Consider the following 17,756-nt stretch of genomic DNA (forward strand, 5'->3'; position numbering starts at 1 on the left):
AAGTCAAACCTAAAAGAAGAATTAAAATATTAATGCTGAACATGAAATATGGAGTTTTCAGTGAATGAAAGCACGTTGGAATTCTCTGATTCAAACACAGGGGAAGAACCTGTGGTCTCCTCAAGAAATGCTTTATGGAAATTGTCCTTTGAATCACTATTCTCATGAAACATTTCCTACTTTAAAGCAATGGCCCAAATTTCCCATCCAAAGAACTTTAAAATATTTAGTTATACAATTGTTTGGAAGGAAAAAACTTGACTTTAACCTTCTTCTACATACACAATTTGAGGTCTGTGGCCTTCCCTCAGCTCAGGATGCCTTGATAGGGTATCCAAGTCAAACCTAAAAGAATTAAAATATTAATGCTGAACATGAAATATGGAGTTTTCAGTGAATGAAAGCACGTTGGAATTCTCTGATTCAAACACAGGGGAAGAACCTGTGGTCTTCTCAATAAATGCTTTATGGAAATTGTCCTTTGAAGGTGCATCATTTATCTCATGAAACATTTCCTACTTTAAAGCAATGGCCCAAATTTCCCATCCAAAGAACTTTAAAATATTTAGTTATACAACTGTTTTGAAGGAAAAAACTTGATTTTAACCTTCTTCTACACACACAATTTAGGGTCTGTGGCCCTCCCTCACCTCAGGATGCCTTGATGGCAAAGTGAAATGAGAGCTTTGCATTTTTATCCGTGTGAGTGAAAGGTTTGCTGCAGTATTTACTGCATGGAATTCCTAATAAAAGAATTCTGAGGTAGCTCTGCTCATCAGCCACTCTGGAGAGCTCTCAACAGGATCTCAGTGTTTTCTCTCCAGTAAAAAATCCTGACCTCAGAGCTGTGATCTCACTTGGCTCAAGGAGGGGCCTGTAGGTGCTGGTTGCTGCCATGTGCAGCAGCTGTCCAAACTTTCAGTCCAAAATATTTAAAGGGAAAAAAAAAAAGTGCAGATTTGATGGCAGCAAAAAAAAAGGAAAATCATGAATCTCTTTAACTTTCATTTGGTTTTTAGCTCATTTAGACCTGTCAATGTTTTAGACAGAAACCAGAATATTAAACAAATCAGAAAGAATGAGGTAGAACAAAATAATTGCCTTTTTCAATTTTTTGGCACAAAAATTGTAGAATTACATGTCAGAAGTGATGTTCTTCCTCTGCAGCTTTAGCAACAAATCACTTTGCAGGGCAGAGCCAATTTGACCATGGAATCTTAGAATTAAATAATTTCCTGGAGCTGTGCAGTGAGATGAGGAATGGGGATGATGTGAATCCTGTCTGCAAGGTGGGCAGCAGGAAAGGGATGGGATTGTGTCCCTGAGCCCCCACAGGTGATTTCCCACCTGCAGAGCTGCCCCAGCCAGGGGGGAGCTGGAGCTGCTGCAGAGCCCAGAGGAGGCTCCAGGATGAGCAGAGGGATGGAGCAGCTCTGCTGGCAGGAAAGGCTGGCACAGCTGGCATTGCTCACCTGCACAGGAGAAGCTTTGGGCTGAGCTCAGGGCGGCCTTGCAGGGCCTGGAGGAGCCCCAGGAAAGCTGGAGAGAGACAATTGCCAGGGGATGCAGGGACAGCACACAGGGAATGGCTCCCAGTGCCCGAGGGCAGGGCTGGGTGGGATCTTGGCAATGAGGAATTGTTCCCTGGCAGGGTGGGCAGGGCTGGGATGGAATTCCACCCCTGGATCCCTGGCAGTGCCCAAGGCCAGGTTGGACACTGGGGACAGTGGGAGGTGTCCCTGCCATGGCAGGGGTGGCACTGGGTGATTTTTAAGGTCCCTTCCAGCCCAAACCTGGCATGAATTCACCTCTGTACATGAATTCACACCTGTGGCCTGCACTGCACTGACTCCAACAGCTTCCAAGGCAAAAGCAAAGGATGAAATGCATAAAATGCACCTTGAATCCAGGACTTTTAAGTCAGGCACATCACCCAGGAGTCAGAGCCTTCAGGAATGGGAAATCACCTCTGCCCACCAAATAAATTCTGCAGTGTGACAAAGCAGAGTGGACTTGGGAAGAGCCTTTGGTTTGGAAGGCATTCAGCAAAAAACAGATCAGTCTTATCTAAAAAAGTAATAAGTGGCTTAAATGACTTTTAAAAGTGGGATAAAAACCCCTCCTCCAGTCTCACAGTTCACTCTGGTTTCACAATTTGCATTTAGCAAATACCTCAGCAAACCAAGTCTTACACAATCTCATCTCAAACCTCTCCCCCCAGAGCTTTGGAGCCATCTGCCACATTTGACAGCTCTGAAGTTTGTGAACTCCTCCAAGGATTACACCCAGCAGCTGGGAGGAAACAAGAAAACCTCACTGCAGGCTCTGGGCAGATACTGGAGCACAGAAGGGAAAATAAAAAACAGGCAGCAACATTCAAATGTGGAAAAAAATCTTCAGTCAACACTCTCATCTTGTAGGAGACACAGCTCATCATTAGTTCTGAGGCCTACAGAATATTTAAGGGGTGATATGAGCTCCTTCCTACATCAGATTATGGGAAAAGGCAGAATTTTAAATTAAAATCTCTTTTTTCACTGGCCCACAGCACTTCCCCACTACATCCTACCTAAACATTTCCTGCTATGGAGAGCTTTCAAACTTTCAGTTTTGAGGAATTCTGCCAGAACATCAGGTTTCAGTCAGATTTCATCTCCCAAGCTGCCTTGGTTTTGTTTGCCATTTTTATTCAAGGTGTTTAGGAGCATCTCACACCCCAGCATAAAGCCAAGTAGTAAAAACTGAATTAAATATAATGTAATAACTGTTTTAAAACATTGCAAACTGCCTGGGTGACCACACCAATACCAGGAATACACTCACAATTCCTCTAAGGGTCTCTGCATAATTTACTATTAAAGAGATTTCTTGTTATCTGCTTTATTTATTATGAACCAAACATATAAAAATAAGAAAATGGTGCAGCCAACTTTCAAAACAACAGAGTTCTCAGCTCAGATCACACATAAAACCAATTTATGAATTAAAAGGATAGATTGAAATGGGGGAAAAACCCAAAAAAGCTTCAGAATTTGTTCCAAAATCCATTTCCAAAATCCAGCACCATTTTAGACAAGATGTGCTCATCTGTAATTACCTGAACTGAAATTTAAACCAGTGACAGTTCTGAGCAGGAAAACACTGAAATACCCACTGAGCATCCAGTGTAAATCAAAGCTGCACCCAGCAGAGAACAGAATTACAAATTAAAACTTTAACACCATTTTCTTAAACAAAATGTTAAATTAAACAGAGTACAACTCAGAACTGCACCTCAATCCTAGTTAGTACTTGGAATAAACTGCTGAAATTGTTACCAACTCCCAAAATTTTTACTTTCCTCTAAAAATCACATGCTCTGCCTAAGAGATCTTTTATTATTTCTACCATTGCCCAAATTTTGGTGGTTTAAAGTGAATTAAATCTCAGCTGAAGCAGCCTGAGATCCTGCCAGCCCCTTTGGCCAGGAGAGGATATTTTTCACTAGCAAGTTTTAAAGGCATTTAGCACACTTTAATTTCTGCCTTTTGTGTCAATATATACATTAAAAAGGGCATGTGGAGCCATAAATAAACACAAGCAAAATTCTCTGTGGATGGGAAAGGACAGAGAGTGCATTTTCTTGATCACAGACAAATCTTTGAAGAGCATCAAATATTAGAAAAACCTTCGGATCTCAAAATAAAGTAAAAAATTGAGAGGTCTTGTTAGATACAAAATTCCTTATCTGTATTTTCCTCTTTGAAATATAAAAGGAATGCTTTTAGGTAAAACAATCCCTTCAGGAGGAAAAAAAGGAGTTGATTTTCATATCCAAAATCTTTCCTAAAATCATTCCAGAAGAATCTTCCAAACCATGCAGAAGGGTGTTCAGTGATGAAGTTAAAAGCAACAAAAATGAGCGGGAAAGTAAAAAAATCTACTGGAATTTATTCTAATTTAAAGGAAAAAAAATAAAATCCCAGAAGTCCTCAAGAGAAGAAACTGGAGTTCACAAAGTGCAGCACAAGTGTCCTTGTCAGATGTAGATGTTGTTGTGACTTTCACTGGCTGTCAGGAACTTCTTCAGGACCTTTGTGCTTTCAGAGGCGTCCTGGGGAAAGGAGGAGAGGAATCAGCATCAGCCTCAGAGCTGCGGCAGAGCAAGAGCTCCCCTGGCCCCTGCCCCATTTTCATTACTCTGAATATCACTTTTATTAAGATATGAACTAAATTTTATTAGATATTATAATTAAATAGTTATACATTATTTACTTAGATTAAAGATATAAATATCACATATCGTACTATATTATATATATTAGTATATATAATAATATATATACTAATATATATAATATAGTATATATTATATATTAGTATAGTATAATATATAGTATATATAATATATAGTAAATATAATATATATATATAATATAAATATATAATACTATATTATATAGTATATTATATATTATATATTTATATATTAATTATTATATATAATATATTAATACATATATATTAATATATATTTTTTGATACTTATATATTTATACATATATATATATATATAATATTTATATATATATTAATATATAATACATATAGTACTATATTATAATTATATATATTATTATATTAATTAATTATATATATATTAATATCATAAAATAACATACATAATATATAACATATATAACATTAATTACTATATATATAATATATATATAAATATTAATATAATATATTAATATATATAATTATATTATATATATATAAATTATATTATTATTATATAATAATTTATAATATAATATAATATAATATAATATAATATAACATAATATAACATAACATAATAATGTAACATAACATTACATTATACTTATATTATATTACATTATATCATATCGATATTAACTGAGCAAAACTCAGGTCTTCTGAATGAATTTATCCCCAGGAATGTGCAGTGCAGCAAGAAAATGGGATTTATTATTTCGCATTCCTCCTTGCTTGGAGATGAGGGGGAAGAGTCTCTGTCATTGTTCTCCTTCAGAGTTTCAATATTTATGTGTTACTCAGAGTTATTCAGCAGAACAGAATGAGCTGCACTGAAAACTGATTTTGGAACTGAAATCAACACCTCAGTACACACAGACCTCTGTGGGCATTGAAATCTGGGTTCAAAGTGTTCTCCACCAACTAGAATTCAATTTAAACACTTCAGAAAGAGGAGAACATTCATTTTAGGGGCTGCAATGGGAATTTATGGGAGCAATGGGATTTACTGTGAGGGTGATGACACAGAAATTGGGGCTGCCCCATCTCTGAAGTGTTCAGGTCAGGCTGGATTAGTGTAAAAATTTCTTCAGAAATTTGGCCTTTTAGCTCCAAAATGAAGTTATAGGTCACAATGGGTTATTTTAAGAAGCTTTCCTGTATGCCAGAAGAGAGGCAGATACAGAGCTAGAACACAGCCATCTGGTATATGAATATAAAATGTAAAAATAATAAAAAAACACACAACAAAAAGTTTTAAATGAGGCAACTCCAAAGCAAACTGCAGCTTACACAAGCACAAAAACCCCTCCCTGATATATTCATACATTAGCAGAGCCTGAAAATCCAAAATGAAGGTCTGAAGGAAGATGTAGAGTGCAATCCCCACAGGGGAACAAACCCAGCAGAAAAAAACCAGACAAAAACTCCCATTAATTTTAAAAATGGAATTTTACCTTGGCTAAACTCTTCAGGAGCTCAGAAGAGAGCAGAGGCTTGAAGGCTTCAATGGTGACTGTGTCCAGCTTGATGACATCGGTGTAGCACTGGTACAGCACGGCAGGGATGCCCCACACCTGGCAGTAACTCAGCACTGGCACAGGGAAAGGAAATCTGTCACACTCAGCACAAAGGGAGCTCTGCTCTGCGTGCAAAAATCACAATTTGAAACCCATGGGAGTGGCATTACCAGCTCAGGATGCTGACTGCTGGGGCAGCCACTCATCCCCCAGCTATACAAGGAAAATTAGTTAAAATCAAAAATTAGTTAAATGCAGGTGTTTCTTCCTGGTGCATACCTTACCTGGAAACTGTACATAAAAATAAATATAATATAATATAATATAATGCAATATAAGGCAATGCAATATAAGGCAATGCAATATAAGGCAATGCAATATAATGCAATGCAATATAAGGCAATGCAATATAAGGCAATGCAATATAATGTAATGCAATATAATGTAATGCAATATAATGTAATGCAATATAATGTAATGCAATATAATGCAATGCAATATAATGCAATGCAATATAATGTAATGCAATATAATGTAATGCAATACAATGCAATATAATATAATGCAATATAAGGCAATGCAATATAAGGCAATGCAATATAAGGCAATGCAATATAATGCAATGCAATATAAGGCAATGCAATATAAGGCAATGCAATATAAGGCAATGCAATATAAGGCAATGCAATATAAGGCAATGCAATATAAGGCAATGCAATATAAGGCAATGCAATATAAGGCAATGCAGTATAATGCAGTATAATGCAATATAATGCAGTATAATGCAATATAATGCAATATAATGCAATATAATGCAATATAATGCAATATAATGCAATACAATATAACGTAATGCAATATAATGCAATATAATGCAATATAATGCAATATAATGCAATATAATGTAATGCAATAATGTAATATAATAGAATGCAATATAATAGAATGCAATAGAATGCAATATAATGTAATGCAATAGAATGCAATATAATGTAATGCAATATGATGTAATATAATGTAATGTAATATAGTGTAATATAATGTAATGCAATATAATGTAATATAATAGAATGCAATATAATAGAATGCAATATAATAGAATGCAATATAATATAATGTAATATAATGTAATATAATGTAATATAATATTTAAAATAAAAATTAAAATGATAAATAAAAATGAAAATATTTTCTTAAATATTTAATAAATAAATAAAAAATAAGAAAAGACATTTAAATGTAGGACATCCAGGGATGAAAATAATAAATAAAAAACAGCAAAATATTTTATCAAATATTTAATAATAAAAATAAGAAAAGAAATTTAAATGTAGGACATCCAGGGATGAAAATAATAAATAAAAAACAGCAAAATATTTTATCAAATATTTAATAATAAAAATAAGAAAAGAAATTTAAATGTAGGACATCCAGGGATGAAAATAATAAATAAAAAACAGTAAAATATTTTTATCAAATATTTAATAAATAAATAAAAAATAAGAAAAGACATTTAAATGTAGGACATCCAGGGATGAAAATAATAAATAAAAAACAGCAAAATATTTTATCAAATATTTAATAATAAAAATAAGAAAAGAAATAAAAATAATAGCAAGATCTAAAAAAAACCCCAAACAAACCCCCTCCCATCCCCCCCCAAAAAACTCAAACCAACAAACAAAAACCTCCATAAAAAGGAATGTGAATGAGAGAAAAACATCCACTTTTAGCTCCTGCCAGACAAGCTTTTCCATTAGGGATTCCAGAATGAAAAACTCAAGGTTTTTATTAAATTACATAAAAAACTGAATCTAATTTTTCCATGAGGTTGATCAGTGGACCTGTTATATACAAAAAGGACTTTATGAGCTTTTATTTTGGATGCTCAGTTGAAAATAATTCCTAATAAAACTTACTTAATTACTAAGTAAAATTCCTAAAATCCCCACTGTACAATATGCTTTGTAAGGCTGTACTGGAGAATTTCCCAGTACTTCTGTCCCACACATAAATGATAAAATGATTTGTGGCTGGTTTGCAAAATTGTCCCTCTTTTCCAGAGCAATATATACGATATGAATCTGTCAGTAATTAATTTTTAAAAAGCTGAATTTTCAGCCAGTTCCCACAATTAAGCAAAAATTCGAATTGCAGAGGGATGTTCCTCAGGGGGAATTGTGTAAATAATTGGAATTGCACAGTACCAGCAGCAGGAAGGTCCCTCACAATGTTGGGCTGCTCCAGCAGTGGGCAGCAGACCTGCTCCTGGAATTCTTTGGTCTTCAAGGCTTTCAGGAATGGAGACACAAGGGTCAGAGTGGATTCCTGAGTTTTATAATCAGCTACAGGACACGTGGAAAGGATGGTGACTTGCAAGCCTTTCTTCTGCATGGAGCCAAAAACCTGAAATTCAAAAAAATACATCAGCAAAAAAGTTCTCTTCTCACAATAAAAGCAGAGGAACCTCAAAGATTCATTTCCATTTCAGATTCATTTCAATTTCAGATTCATTTATCTTGAACTCAGGTTTGCAGGATCAAAATCAGTCTGAATCACAACCTTCAGGTAGGAATTTCCCAGGCATTGCTCCTAGAATAAAAACCCCAAAATAACAGCTGATATATTTACTAAGTCTAGTGATCTTCTGGAGAGGTTTTAGGTTTTCAGCACTTTGTATTTAATATATTAAGATTTACTGCTTTAATTAATGGTGATTGTAAAAAAAAAGAAAAATAGGATTCCAAATAAAAACAAGCAGTTCACTGAGCTGCATAACATCTGAAATGAAAATTGTGCTCCCTGGATGCCCTACAATATTGTAAAATAATTTATTTTAAATACACAGATTTTATTTTATTCTGTTCAAGTTGAATTGAGAAAGAAAATTTAGGCTTCTTTTTCTCATATTCAAAGAACAAAGTTTTGAAGTACAAAACCTTCTGAACATTACAAAATACCAACAGGGGAAAAGGAAATAGAGAATTTGGAAACTGTGACAGAAAGTTGCCTACACAGGTTTCTGTGCACCAGTCCCAGGAGGGAAGCTGTGCCCTCCCATCACTGTCACTGGGACAGAAATTTGACAGGAATATTCAGAAGCTCACAAATTTTCCACTTGGTTTGTTGGGAACACAGGCTGGAATCTATGGCTGCAAAATCCAACCTGTGTGTTCTGGTTTGTCAGTGATCCTTACAGAGAAAACCCACCCAGATGTAAAGATCTGACCTGTGGAGATGGGAGATGCTCAGGAAATCAGGATTTACACACAGAACACAGCTGCAACTCACATGAAAGGAAAAAGGATTGGCAGGATGTTGTTTCTGCTGCACATTTAAAAATCTCAACAACCACAAAATGTAAAAATACTCAGGAACACTGACTTGGTACAACCACACTCCTGCTGTTCAGGAACACCCACAAATGGGGAAGACAACCTCCAGCCATGTCTCTTCTGCAATCCCACTTCCAATGAAGTGCAGGAATGTGTGGAATACAGTAAAAATGTGAGGTCTCAGGGTTTTTAAACTTCCAAATGAGCTGTGATCCCCCAGCAAAGCTGTATTTATCTCTAAGCCCAGCCTCAGAATCCCTGCTGCTCCATCAGCTCAGCACAGATTTGCAGGCAGGGAGCAGACAGACAGCCAGACAAAAATCAGCCACACATCCTGCAGGCAAAGCAATGACCCAAATCCATCAGGAAAATCATGAGGAGGAACATTCACCCCTTGGCTTTATCTTATTAAAATCAAAATGATGATATTTGGAGGGACTTCCCTGAGCCAGCAGTGCTCCTGTACCTGGATAATGCTGGGGTGAGGCCCTGGGAATGTTAAATGTGGGAAGAAATGGGACAAATTCTGCTTGGGAGGCACCTTGATCTCCAGCTCCCCCTGGGAAAGGCACAGAACACACCCAGCAGCTCCACAACTGGTTGGGCTGGTGATCCTTTGGCAGCTGGACAAATTGCTGTTGGGTTTTTTTTTAAAGGAAAAATTCTCCCAGAGGTGAAATGCAGCTGAAATAAGGCATGGGAAATGAAAAGCAAGCAGGAAAAAGCTTTGGGAAGTGGTTAAGGGCCAACAAAAGTGAGACTGTGCAGAAGGAGTGACTGCACTCAGCTGGGAGCTTGCAGCAGATACAGCTGGCAGCACTAGAAAGGGATTTCAGTGATCCTGCAGAGAGTAAATTGATCTATTTTTGAATATTTAATAAAAGAAAGCCACTTTAACACTGTCATGTTTAAAGTATCAGAGAAAAGATCCCCACCCTGAAGATTTTATTATTCCATTTATTTCCTTGCCAGTTTTACCTTCTCAAGCCACTGGAACTGCTGATCCTCAGCCACATAGCAACTACACTGGCACAATAAAACCTAAAAAAAGGGAAAAACTTGTGTGAGCAAGTGGTTTAAAGGGCACAACAGCAGCTGAGCATCACCTGTAAGATGTGGCTGTAGACAATAACTTGTTCAGTTATTTTGGGTTTTGTTTCAATGAGGATTTTTTGCTCACAAATGCAGTGAAGCCACGAGGCTGTGACATCTTTGTGCTGAACTTCACACAGTTTTAGTTTTAACCCTTCTGATCACTTATGAGATTAACCCATGATCCTGCAGTCTTGTTTGGGGGTGGATGAAGTTTCTCCCTTTCAGAAAGCCAAACCACAGAGGAATTAATGCTCAAGTCACTCACTGTGGGGTCTGCTATCAATCTGTAGAACAAACAGAAAGAGTCTGTGGGGAGGACATTTGTGCTGCTGGATGTTCTGCACCACTCATTCCACAGCTTCACAACTCCAATCACTTCCCAGCACACAGAATCCAGGATAAAAGATGACAGGAAAGCTGCAAAACCCATAAAAAATACTGTTACTTTATAAAGAATAAAACCTCTGTTTTACAAATAAATAGCTAGACTAAATTAGATTATTCCTTTGCAATCTGAAGGAAGAATAACTCATTTTTATCAACTTATTGACCAAATCTAAGAAACATCAGCAATGTGATAACCCTGCTGTACTCAAATTTAAAAAGATGAAGAGATGTTCAATATATACAGATCCCTAACACAAAAATCACTTGTTGTTAGGAATTATAGCATTATAATCAACTTCAAATTGTTTAGTATTAATTAAGGATGTGAAATATTGTCTCTAATACTTTCTGACATAGCAGATTAAAACCAAAACTCACTAAAGCAGCAAGGCAGAACTATTACACTGATTCTAGAAAAAACAGAGGCTAGAGTGTGGCAAAAATGTTCATAAATCAGATTCCTGTCAAAAGCTACAGAAGACAGATCCAAAATATCTATTACCATTTTTCAAGGAAAAACTTGAACAAAACCCAAACAAATTAGCAAAGTTAACTTTGATAAAATCTAAATGTCATCTAAATGTCACTTTAATGCAAGCAAGACTTGTGGGTACTATCAGATCAAAACTTTTGCCAATTAATAAACAATCCCAGAGAGTTTACCAAACAAAAACCAGATAAAGGAAAAGAGGGATTGTCCTAACTAAAATCCCAAACTAAAACATGCTTCACTTTTTGTATTCAACTGAAAATACATCACTTTCCAAGAGGAGCAAACAGCTGTAACAATAACTGGGTTTTACATGCACAGAGGAACTTCAGCTTTCTCTGGGACAACTCAGCTGCCTCCAGGCTTAACCTCTGCTGCTAAAGGAGGAGCTGCACATTCAGTAAATACGGGGGTTAAGCGAAAGCTGGAGAGGGATTTTTCAAAAGGTAATGGGATCACAGGACAAGGGTGAATGAGCTGAACTCAAGGAGGGCAGGGTTGGATGAGATTTTGGGGAGGGAATTGTTCCCTGGGAGGGTGGGGATGCCCAGAGCAGCTGTGGCTGCTCCTGGATCCTTGGAAATGCCCAAGGCCAGGTTGGACACTGGGGCTTGGGAATGTCTGGGCACATTTACAATCCCAGTTGGGGCTTGGAGCAGGGAATGTCCTGGCACATTTCCACCTCCCTGCCACCTTCTGCCTCCCCAGTTTATCCCCCAAACCCAGCAGCTGTGGTTCTGCACGCACCCGCAGCGTTCCTGCCGATGGCCACGATGAACCTGGAGCACACCAGGGACTCCTCGGCGCAGCTCCACAGCACTTGGATCTCCCTGGGAAAACAACACAGAACAGCGCGGGCTGGGAGGGACCCGCAAGGACCATCCAAACCCAGCTCTTGGTCCTGTATAGATCCCCAACAACCCCACCATGGGCATCCCTGGAGCTCCGGCAGCCCCGGGGCCGTGCCCATTGCCTGGGGAGCCTGGGCAGTGCCAGCACCCTCTGAGGGAAGAACCTTCGCCGATCTCCCCGCGGTGTCGGTACCTTTTCTTCTCGATCTCCCTGCGGATCTCGCGGTCCTCGGGCGTCTCCTCCCGCGCCTCCTCCTCCTCGTCCAGGCCGGCCCGGGACGGGGCCACCACCACCTCCCCGAAGAAGGTCGCCATGGCCGCCGCCCGCGCCTGCGCGGCCCCTCCTCTCAGCGCCGGAGCAGGCGCGGGAGGAGCCGGGGGCTCTGAGGGGAGAGGCGGCGGCAGCGCCTCTTTTAGTGGAGAAAATTGTCCGAATATCCCATTGAAACCTCCCCAGGCTTGACCAACAGTTTAACACTGTCAGAAGTTAAATAGTCTGATAATTACTGACAAATTTGCAGTGACTGGGTGTTTGAGTGAATTTGCAGACAGTGCCACATTCCCACGTGTGCTGGTGTAGCCATATTTTCTGAAAAATCCTTTCCTTGGGATTTTTTCTCCTGAGAAGCTGGGAGGCCTCAAGAACAAAATGTAAACAATGATTATCTGCTGCTGTGGAATGCAACAGGTGCATCTGGGATTGGTCTCATGTGGTTGTTTCTAATTAATGGCCAATCACAGTCAGCTGGCTCAGAGAGTCCGAGACACAAGCCTTTGTTATCATTCCTTCCTTTTCTATTCTTAGCCAGCCTTCTGATGAAATCCTTTCTTCTATTTTTTTAGTATAGTTTATATATAATAGATAGCATAAATTAATAAATCAGCCTTCTGAAAGATGGAGTCAGATCCTCATCTCTTCCCTCATCTTAAGACCCCTGTGAACACCATCACAGGATGTGACCCTGAGAGGGGAGAGCTCCTGCCTGGGCTAAAGCTGGAATGGGACAATGAACTGCAAGGTGCAAATGGAGCAGAACTGATCCCAGGGACAGAGCCCGTGCCCGGCCGTGCATTTTGGGGCCGTTTTGGTTCATCTTGGGTGCAGCCCTGGCTGGGCTCTGGTGCTGCCCAAGGTGCATCCATGGAGGAGATGCTTTGAATAAATCCCTGCTTTATTCTTTAGCTCTGTCCAGCCTCTGCTCTGGGTCAGCCTGCACAAGGCATCAGCCAGAACTGGGCCCAGCCCTGGAGGGGCCTCTCAGAGCCAGCACAGAGGGACAATCCCTGCCCTGCTCCTGCTGCACACACAATTCCCCATCCAGCCCAGCTGCCAGGGGCCTCGTGCCCCCCTGGGCACCCCTGGGCTCGTGTCCAGCCCCTGTCACAGCACCCCCAGGGCCTTTCCAGCTCTCCAGCCCCACAGGGTTGCTGTCCCTTGGCCTGGCTGAACCAAATAAGAGCATAGCGAAATCCTGTTGGAATCCTGGATGCTGAGAATTTTAAACTTTCTGTGCTGAAAGGCACAGACTCACTTGCAAGACAACACTGCATTTGACCTGAGGGTGTGGAAAAGTCTTCCAAAATTGATTAATAGCACTGGGATTACGGGTGTGTAGTTGGTTAGAAGTGTGTAATATCACAGGGTGGAAAACTTAAAGTTTGGGGTTTTAGAATATAGTAATAAATATGAAGCAAGATGGGAGATTTTAGGGCCGAGGCAGGTTGTTCTTCTTCACCTTCTTCTTCCTTATTCTTCATGGGTTTGGGTGGCATTTTGTAATTGGACAGAAAAGTCTGCATTGAGGGCTTTGAGGGATGTTATTGGGTTAAAAGGGAAAACAATCTAAGTGTCTTTTCTTAATTGGACAGTTTAGTCTTAAAAGACCCTGTAACAAGAGAGTGTTGGCCATTTTGTGCCTTGTACTGAAAAACTGCTGAACTCATGGTTGTGAGGTTGTTACACTGATAAGAAATAATAAATGCTTGAGTCCAAACATGAAATACCATCTCAAGTGCCTTCAATCCCAACCCTGACAGAAGCAGAAAACACAAAGAGAGAATCCACACATCCCAGGTGTATGTACAGCTTTACTTTGGTCACTAACACATGTACATCATCAAAGCCTGGAACATGAAAGAATTTGATTCCTTTACGATTCTGCCCTGCACTTTAATGCTTCCCTCTGTTCATGCTGCCTGATCACCATCACACACTCAGGTCCTGCTCTAAAACAAACCAAAACACCCCCCAAAAGTCACATTAAATAAAGATCCTACTTTTAAAGGTCTACTACTTTACTTCCCTGAGTACAGCTAGACAAAACCAAAACCGCTCACTTAAAGGAAGGTGAAAGGACTGCATAAGAGCCACCATGCTCCTTTAATAAATTAAAAATAAACTCTTAAAGGGTGAAAGACTCAAAATACCTTTCCAGTTGAATAATTTCTCTTCCCACTATGTGTATAAAATTAGGAAATATAGACCAGCACATGCTTTGCCTAGAAAATGAAGTGTCAGGGTCGCTAAGGCAGTGACTCCTGTGAAGCTTCTCCAGCTTTCAGGGACAGGACCTGTGTGTGCAGTGACAGAACACAGCCCTGAAAGAAAACCAGCTTTGTAAAGCTAAGCCTAGATTAGAAATACAAACCCACCAGCCAAATTCTAGCTGTTCAAACTGAAAATTAATAAAAACTCTTATCTTTAATTCAATTATTCCCAAATTGGAGGTTGTACTCCAGAGAACACTGAGAATAAGCAGCTGCTAAACAATCAAGTTTATGTAAAATATTAAAAAATAGTGGACTTACTATAACAAAGTTTGCTCCTCAAAGAAAACACAAATCCACCTTCAAGTTTTCTCACTAAACAGAACTGTGTTTGTATTTCAGAAACCAAATAAAGAATCCAGATAAACATTTATCTTGAATTTACAGAATTCTGCCGCATCCTATTCAAGACTACGCTCTAAATAAAACTTCCTGGGGCAAGAACAATTTAAATTATTTTTGAACTTCACATGAAAGTGTTAAGGAAGAAAAAAAGAATATTTCTCTGTGCTGAGATAACATCTGGCATAGCAGAAGTGATGGTAAATGCAAACAATGTCAGTGAGGGTGTTGGAGAAGTGGCTCTCACTGCTGGAAGCCCCATTTTCCATGATGATTTCCATTTGTACAAATTCTGTCATAACCAGCATTGTGCAGCTGCACTGATTTTTTTACCCCCAAACCCTTCTGGATCCCACTACCAGTCCAACCTGCTGGAAAACCAATTCCCAAACTTGCTGTTTCAGTTCACATGAGCTAGGTTAGGGTAAATCTGATGCTCTGCCACATTTTCTACTGAATGACAGAATGACCAAGTCTTTCATTTTCATTTTTCAAGAATGACCAAAAGGGAAGCTGCAGGAACCCTGGAGTGGGGAAGGAGCAGAGATTCCCTGGTTTTGGGCTGGGGGCAGCCATTGTGGGGCTCCCACCAGCACAATTCCAGGGAAAACTAAAAATTCAAAGCTGCTGTGTGGTTTTGTTGTTGCCATGTGTCCAACCAGAGACTTCCACGTATTTTCCTGGAGAAATTTTCCTTCTTGTCAACAAGAGCCACCTCAAACATTGTGAAAACAGGAGATATACTGCAAAGCTCAGAAAGTGGTAAGGTTTAATCAATGGGAAATCCAACATTCAAACACTTTAAATATGGAGGAACAACAGAAACGTAGCAAAAAAAGGTCTGGAATGTCGGAATCCTGCACCTCAAGCTTTCCACGCATAAAGAAAACAGAACAAGTGTTTTGTTTGTTTTTCTATTTTATAAAGAAAACACACAAAAACCCTTTTAGGCCCAAGAGTTCACCTGCATTTCATAATCTTAAAAGTTTACAGTATAGAAGTCACATTAATGATGTACTACCTGTCAGCAGAACCAAAGCCTCTGGAAGTGGCAAATAAACTTCTCCACTGGTAACTGCTTGTACAGAGCACTGAACAGCTGCACCGAACCCAGCTGGGAAGTTTTCAGCCTTTTCATTCCTCTTTGGAAGCAATCTTTGCATCCACCAGGTTTTTAGAGTGTGTACTATTATTTAGAAGCCTGTTACTATTGTAGATGATTTCATACAGCATTAGAGATGTTTGAAATCTGTTCTTGAATGTTGCATGACCTAGGTAGTATCTCATTGCAGCACCCATAACAATAATACTCAACATACTGCTATTAACCTGTTTGCAGTGTTTTAACATTTTTTTAACTCTTGTTTATATGTAATAAAATACCAGTAAAGACAAAAAAATTGCCCCTATAATGAGGCACATTTTGGCATCTGTGCTAAATGCTGCTACATGGGCAGGCAAGTGCAAGTCAAAATATGAAAAAGGAGAAAGTCATCATCTAATCACATTCATAACTTTTTCATAGAAAAATATAAATATATTCCCTGAAATGTAGGACAAAGAAGAGCCAGCACCCATCACGAGTTCTAGTGCTATTACCATTAAAAAAAAAAGAAAAAAAAAGAAAAAAAAAAAAACAAACAACCAAACAAACAAAGAGATGGGCTGGCTATCCTTTAGTTAAGGTTACGTTTCACAGGCGGCCTCCTCGAGGGCTCTGTCGTCGTCGTCGTCGTGGTAGCGCACGGTGCGCCGGCCGCCGTTGCGCGTGCGGATCTTGGAGCGCCGCGGCCGCTGCCGGGCCCGGCCGAACTCCAGCTCCTCCGAGTCCTGCTCCTGGCTGCCTTTCCGCCGCTTCCTGCGCTGCGGCCGCCGCCTGCGCGGCCTCAGAGAGTCGGGGCTCAGGCCCTCCTTCCTGCCCGCTCTGCATTTCCTCTTGCGCTTCCCGGTGTCCGTGGCGTCGCTGCAGATGGTGCTGTCGGTCCCAGAGTCCGAGGAGAAACAGGGGAAGGTGGTTTTGGAGCTTCCTGCAGTCCCCGGTGCTTCCACATCCTCAGAGCTTCTCTCCTCTCTTTTCCCCCCCATTTCAGATTCTCCTTCCTTTAAGTCATCCACCTGTTTTAATCTCTTGAAAGAAGCTCTGGGTTTTTTATTTGCTGCTACTCTGGTATTTTTAGTTTCAAGTTTAGCCAAGTCAGAATCTACCTCCTCTTCGGAGTTACTCGTACAATGGTTGTGGGCTGAAGCTGCCTGCCTAGAAATTCCCCAGTTTCCCCCATTTTCTACCCTGTGGTTTGTGGAATTCTCCTCTGAGGAGTCGTAGTCAAAGTTATTCAGAGCTGCAGCACAGAAGGGTTCGTGTGGCTGCACGTGGTTATCACTCTGCCTCTGAGTCTCTGTCTCCGAGTCAGTCCTTTCATTCTCAGACTCAATAATATATTTCCTTTTAGAAACAGAAGATTCAGAGCAGGAAAGCTTTTTCCTACCACAAACCTGCTCACTCTCATTTTCAGACTTGGAACAAGCCTCCACCTCCGAGCTGTTGAACAGCTTCTTCCTGCAGGCTGAGGACACGCTGCCCTGGAGCTGCTTGCGGTTTTTCCTGGCTGGGTAAACACTTTCTGAGCTGGATAATTCCTCCTTGGCATCGCTCATGATCCTGATCTTGCTGGCTGCCAGCGTGGCACACCTGCGCGGGTTCTTCTTCTCCCCCAGGCCGCACACCCTGATGTGCTTCTTGTAGTTGATGACGCACGTCCTGTTCCTCAGCACCTTGGCGCCCTGGCCGGCCTCCTCTGATGCTTGCTCTACAAAAGGAAGATGGAAAAGTTCTTTTTAGTGTCTTACACTCCTGAAATGATTCGTTTATTATGGCCAAACGCTGCCACTTTGAATGAAATTCACAAATATTGAATTTCAACTGTTAAGG

General features: G+C 39.9%; 2 protein-coding genes across 3 annotated transcripts in view; both read right to left on the reverse strand.

The window, feature by feature from the left end:
- Window positions 1-2,670: 2,670 nt before the first annotated feature.
- PSMG1 (proteasome assembly chaperone 1) lies at window positions 2,671-12,362 on the reverse strand. 2 transcript variants are annotated; one of them, XM_064705375.1, is made up of 7 exons: window positions 12,132-12,344; window positions 11,835-11,917; window positions 10,476-10,627; window positions 10,094-10,156; window positions 7,988-8,186; window positions 5,718-5,854; window positions 2,671-4,093 (listed from the first exon to the last, which is right to left on the reverse strand). In XM_064705375.1, the coding sequence occupies exons 1-7, from the start codon at window positions 12,251-12,253 to the stop codon at window positions 4,019-4,021; spliced, it is 831 nt and encodes a 276-aa protein (XP_064561445.1). In that variant the 5' UTR covers window positions 12,254-12,344; the 3' UTR covers window positions 2,671-4,018. The 2 variants fall into 2 exon arrangements, with proteins under 2 accessions (XP_064561445.1, XP_064561437.1); XM_064705367.1 differs by having other exon boundaries at window positions 3,911-4,093; window positions 5,718-5,905; window positions 12,132-12,362.
- Window positions 12,363-14,008: 1,646 nt separating this feature from the next.
- Window positions 14,009-17,756, reverse strand: part of BRWD1 (bromodomain and WD repeat domain containing 1) — a 61,568-nt gene continuing 57,820 nt past the window's right edge. The window contains exon 41 of the mRNA XM_064705387.1: window positions 14,009-17,634. Coding sequence (XP_064561457.1) covers window positions 16,514-17,634 — 1,121 coding nt within the window. The 3' untranslated portion in view covers window positions 14,009-16,513. The remainder of the gene's footprint in view (window positions 17,635-17,756) is intronic.

Source organism: Zonotrichia leucophrys, chromosome 1 (assembly GCF_028769735.1).
Source record: "Zonotrichia leucophrys gambelii isolate GWCS_2022_RI chromosome 1, RI_Zleu_2.0, whole genome shotgun sequence".
In the NCBI taxonomy this organism is placed as follows: Eukaryota; Metazoa; Chordata; class Aves; order Passeriformes; family Passerellidae; genus Zonotrichia; species Zonotrichia leucophrys.

What these genes read in the sequence shown, in the direction of transcription:
- PSMG1 (XM_064705367.1), bottom strand. Translation starts at nt 12,253, where the DNA reads ATGGCGACCTTCTTCGGGGAGGTGGTGGTGGCCCCGTCCCGGGCCGGC. An exon ending in AGGGAGATCGAGAAGAAAAG is followed by an intron (nt 11,918 to 12,131) that starts GTACCGACACCG and finishes TTGTTTTCCCAG; the next exon opens with GGAGATCCAAGTGCTGTGGA. An exon ending in AGTTCCAGTGGCTTGAGAAG is followed by an intron (nt 8,187 to 10,093) that starts GTAAAACTGGCA and finishes TTTGAATTTCAG; the next exon opens with GTTTTTGGCTCCATGCAGAA.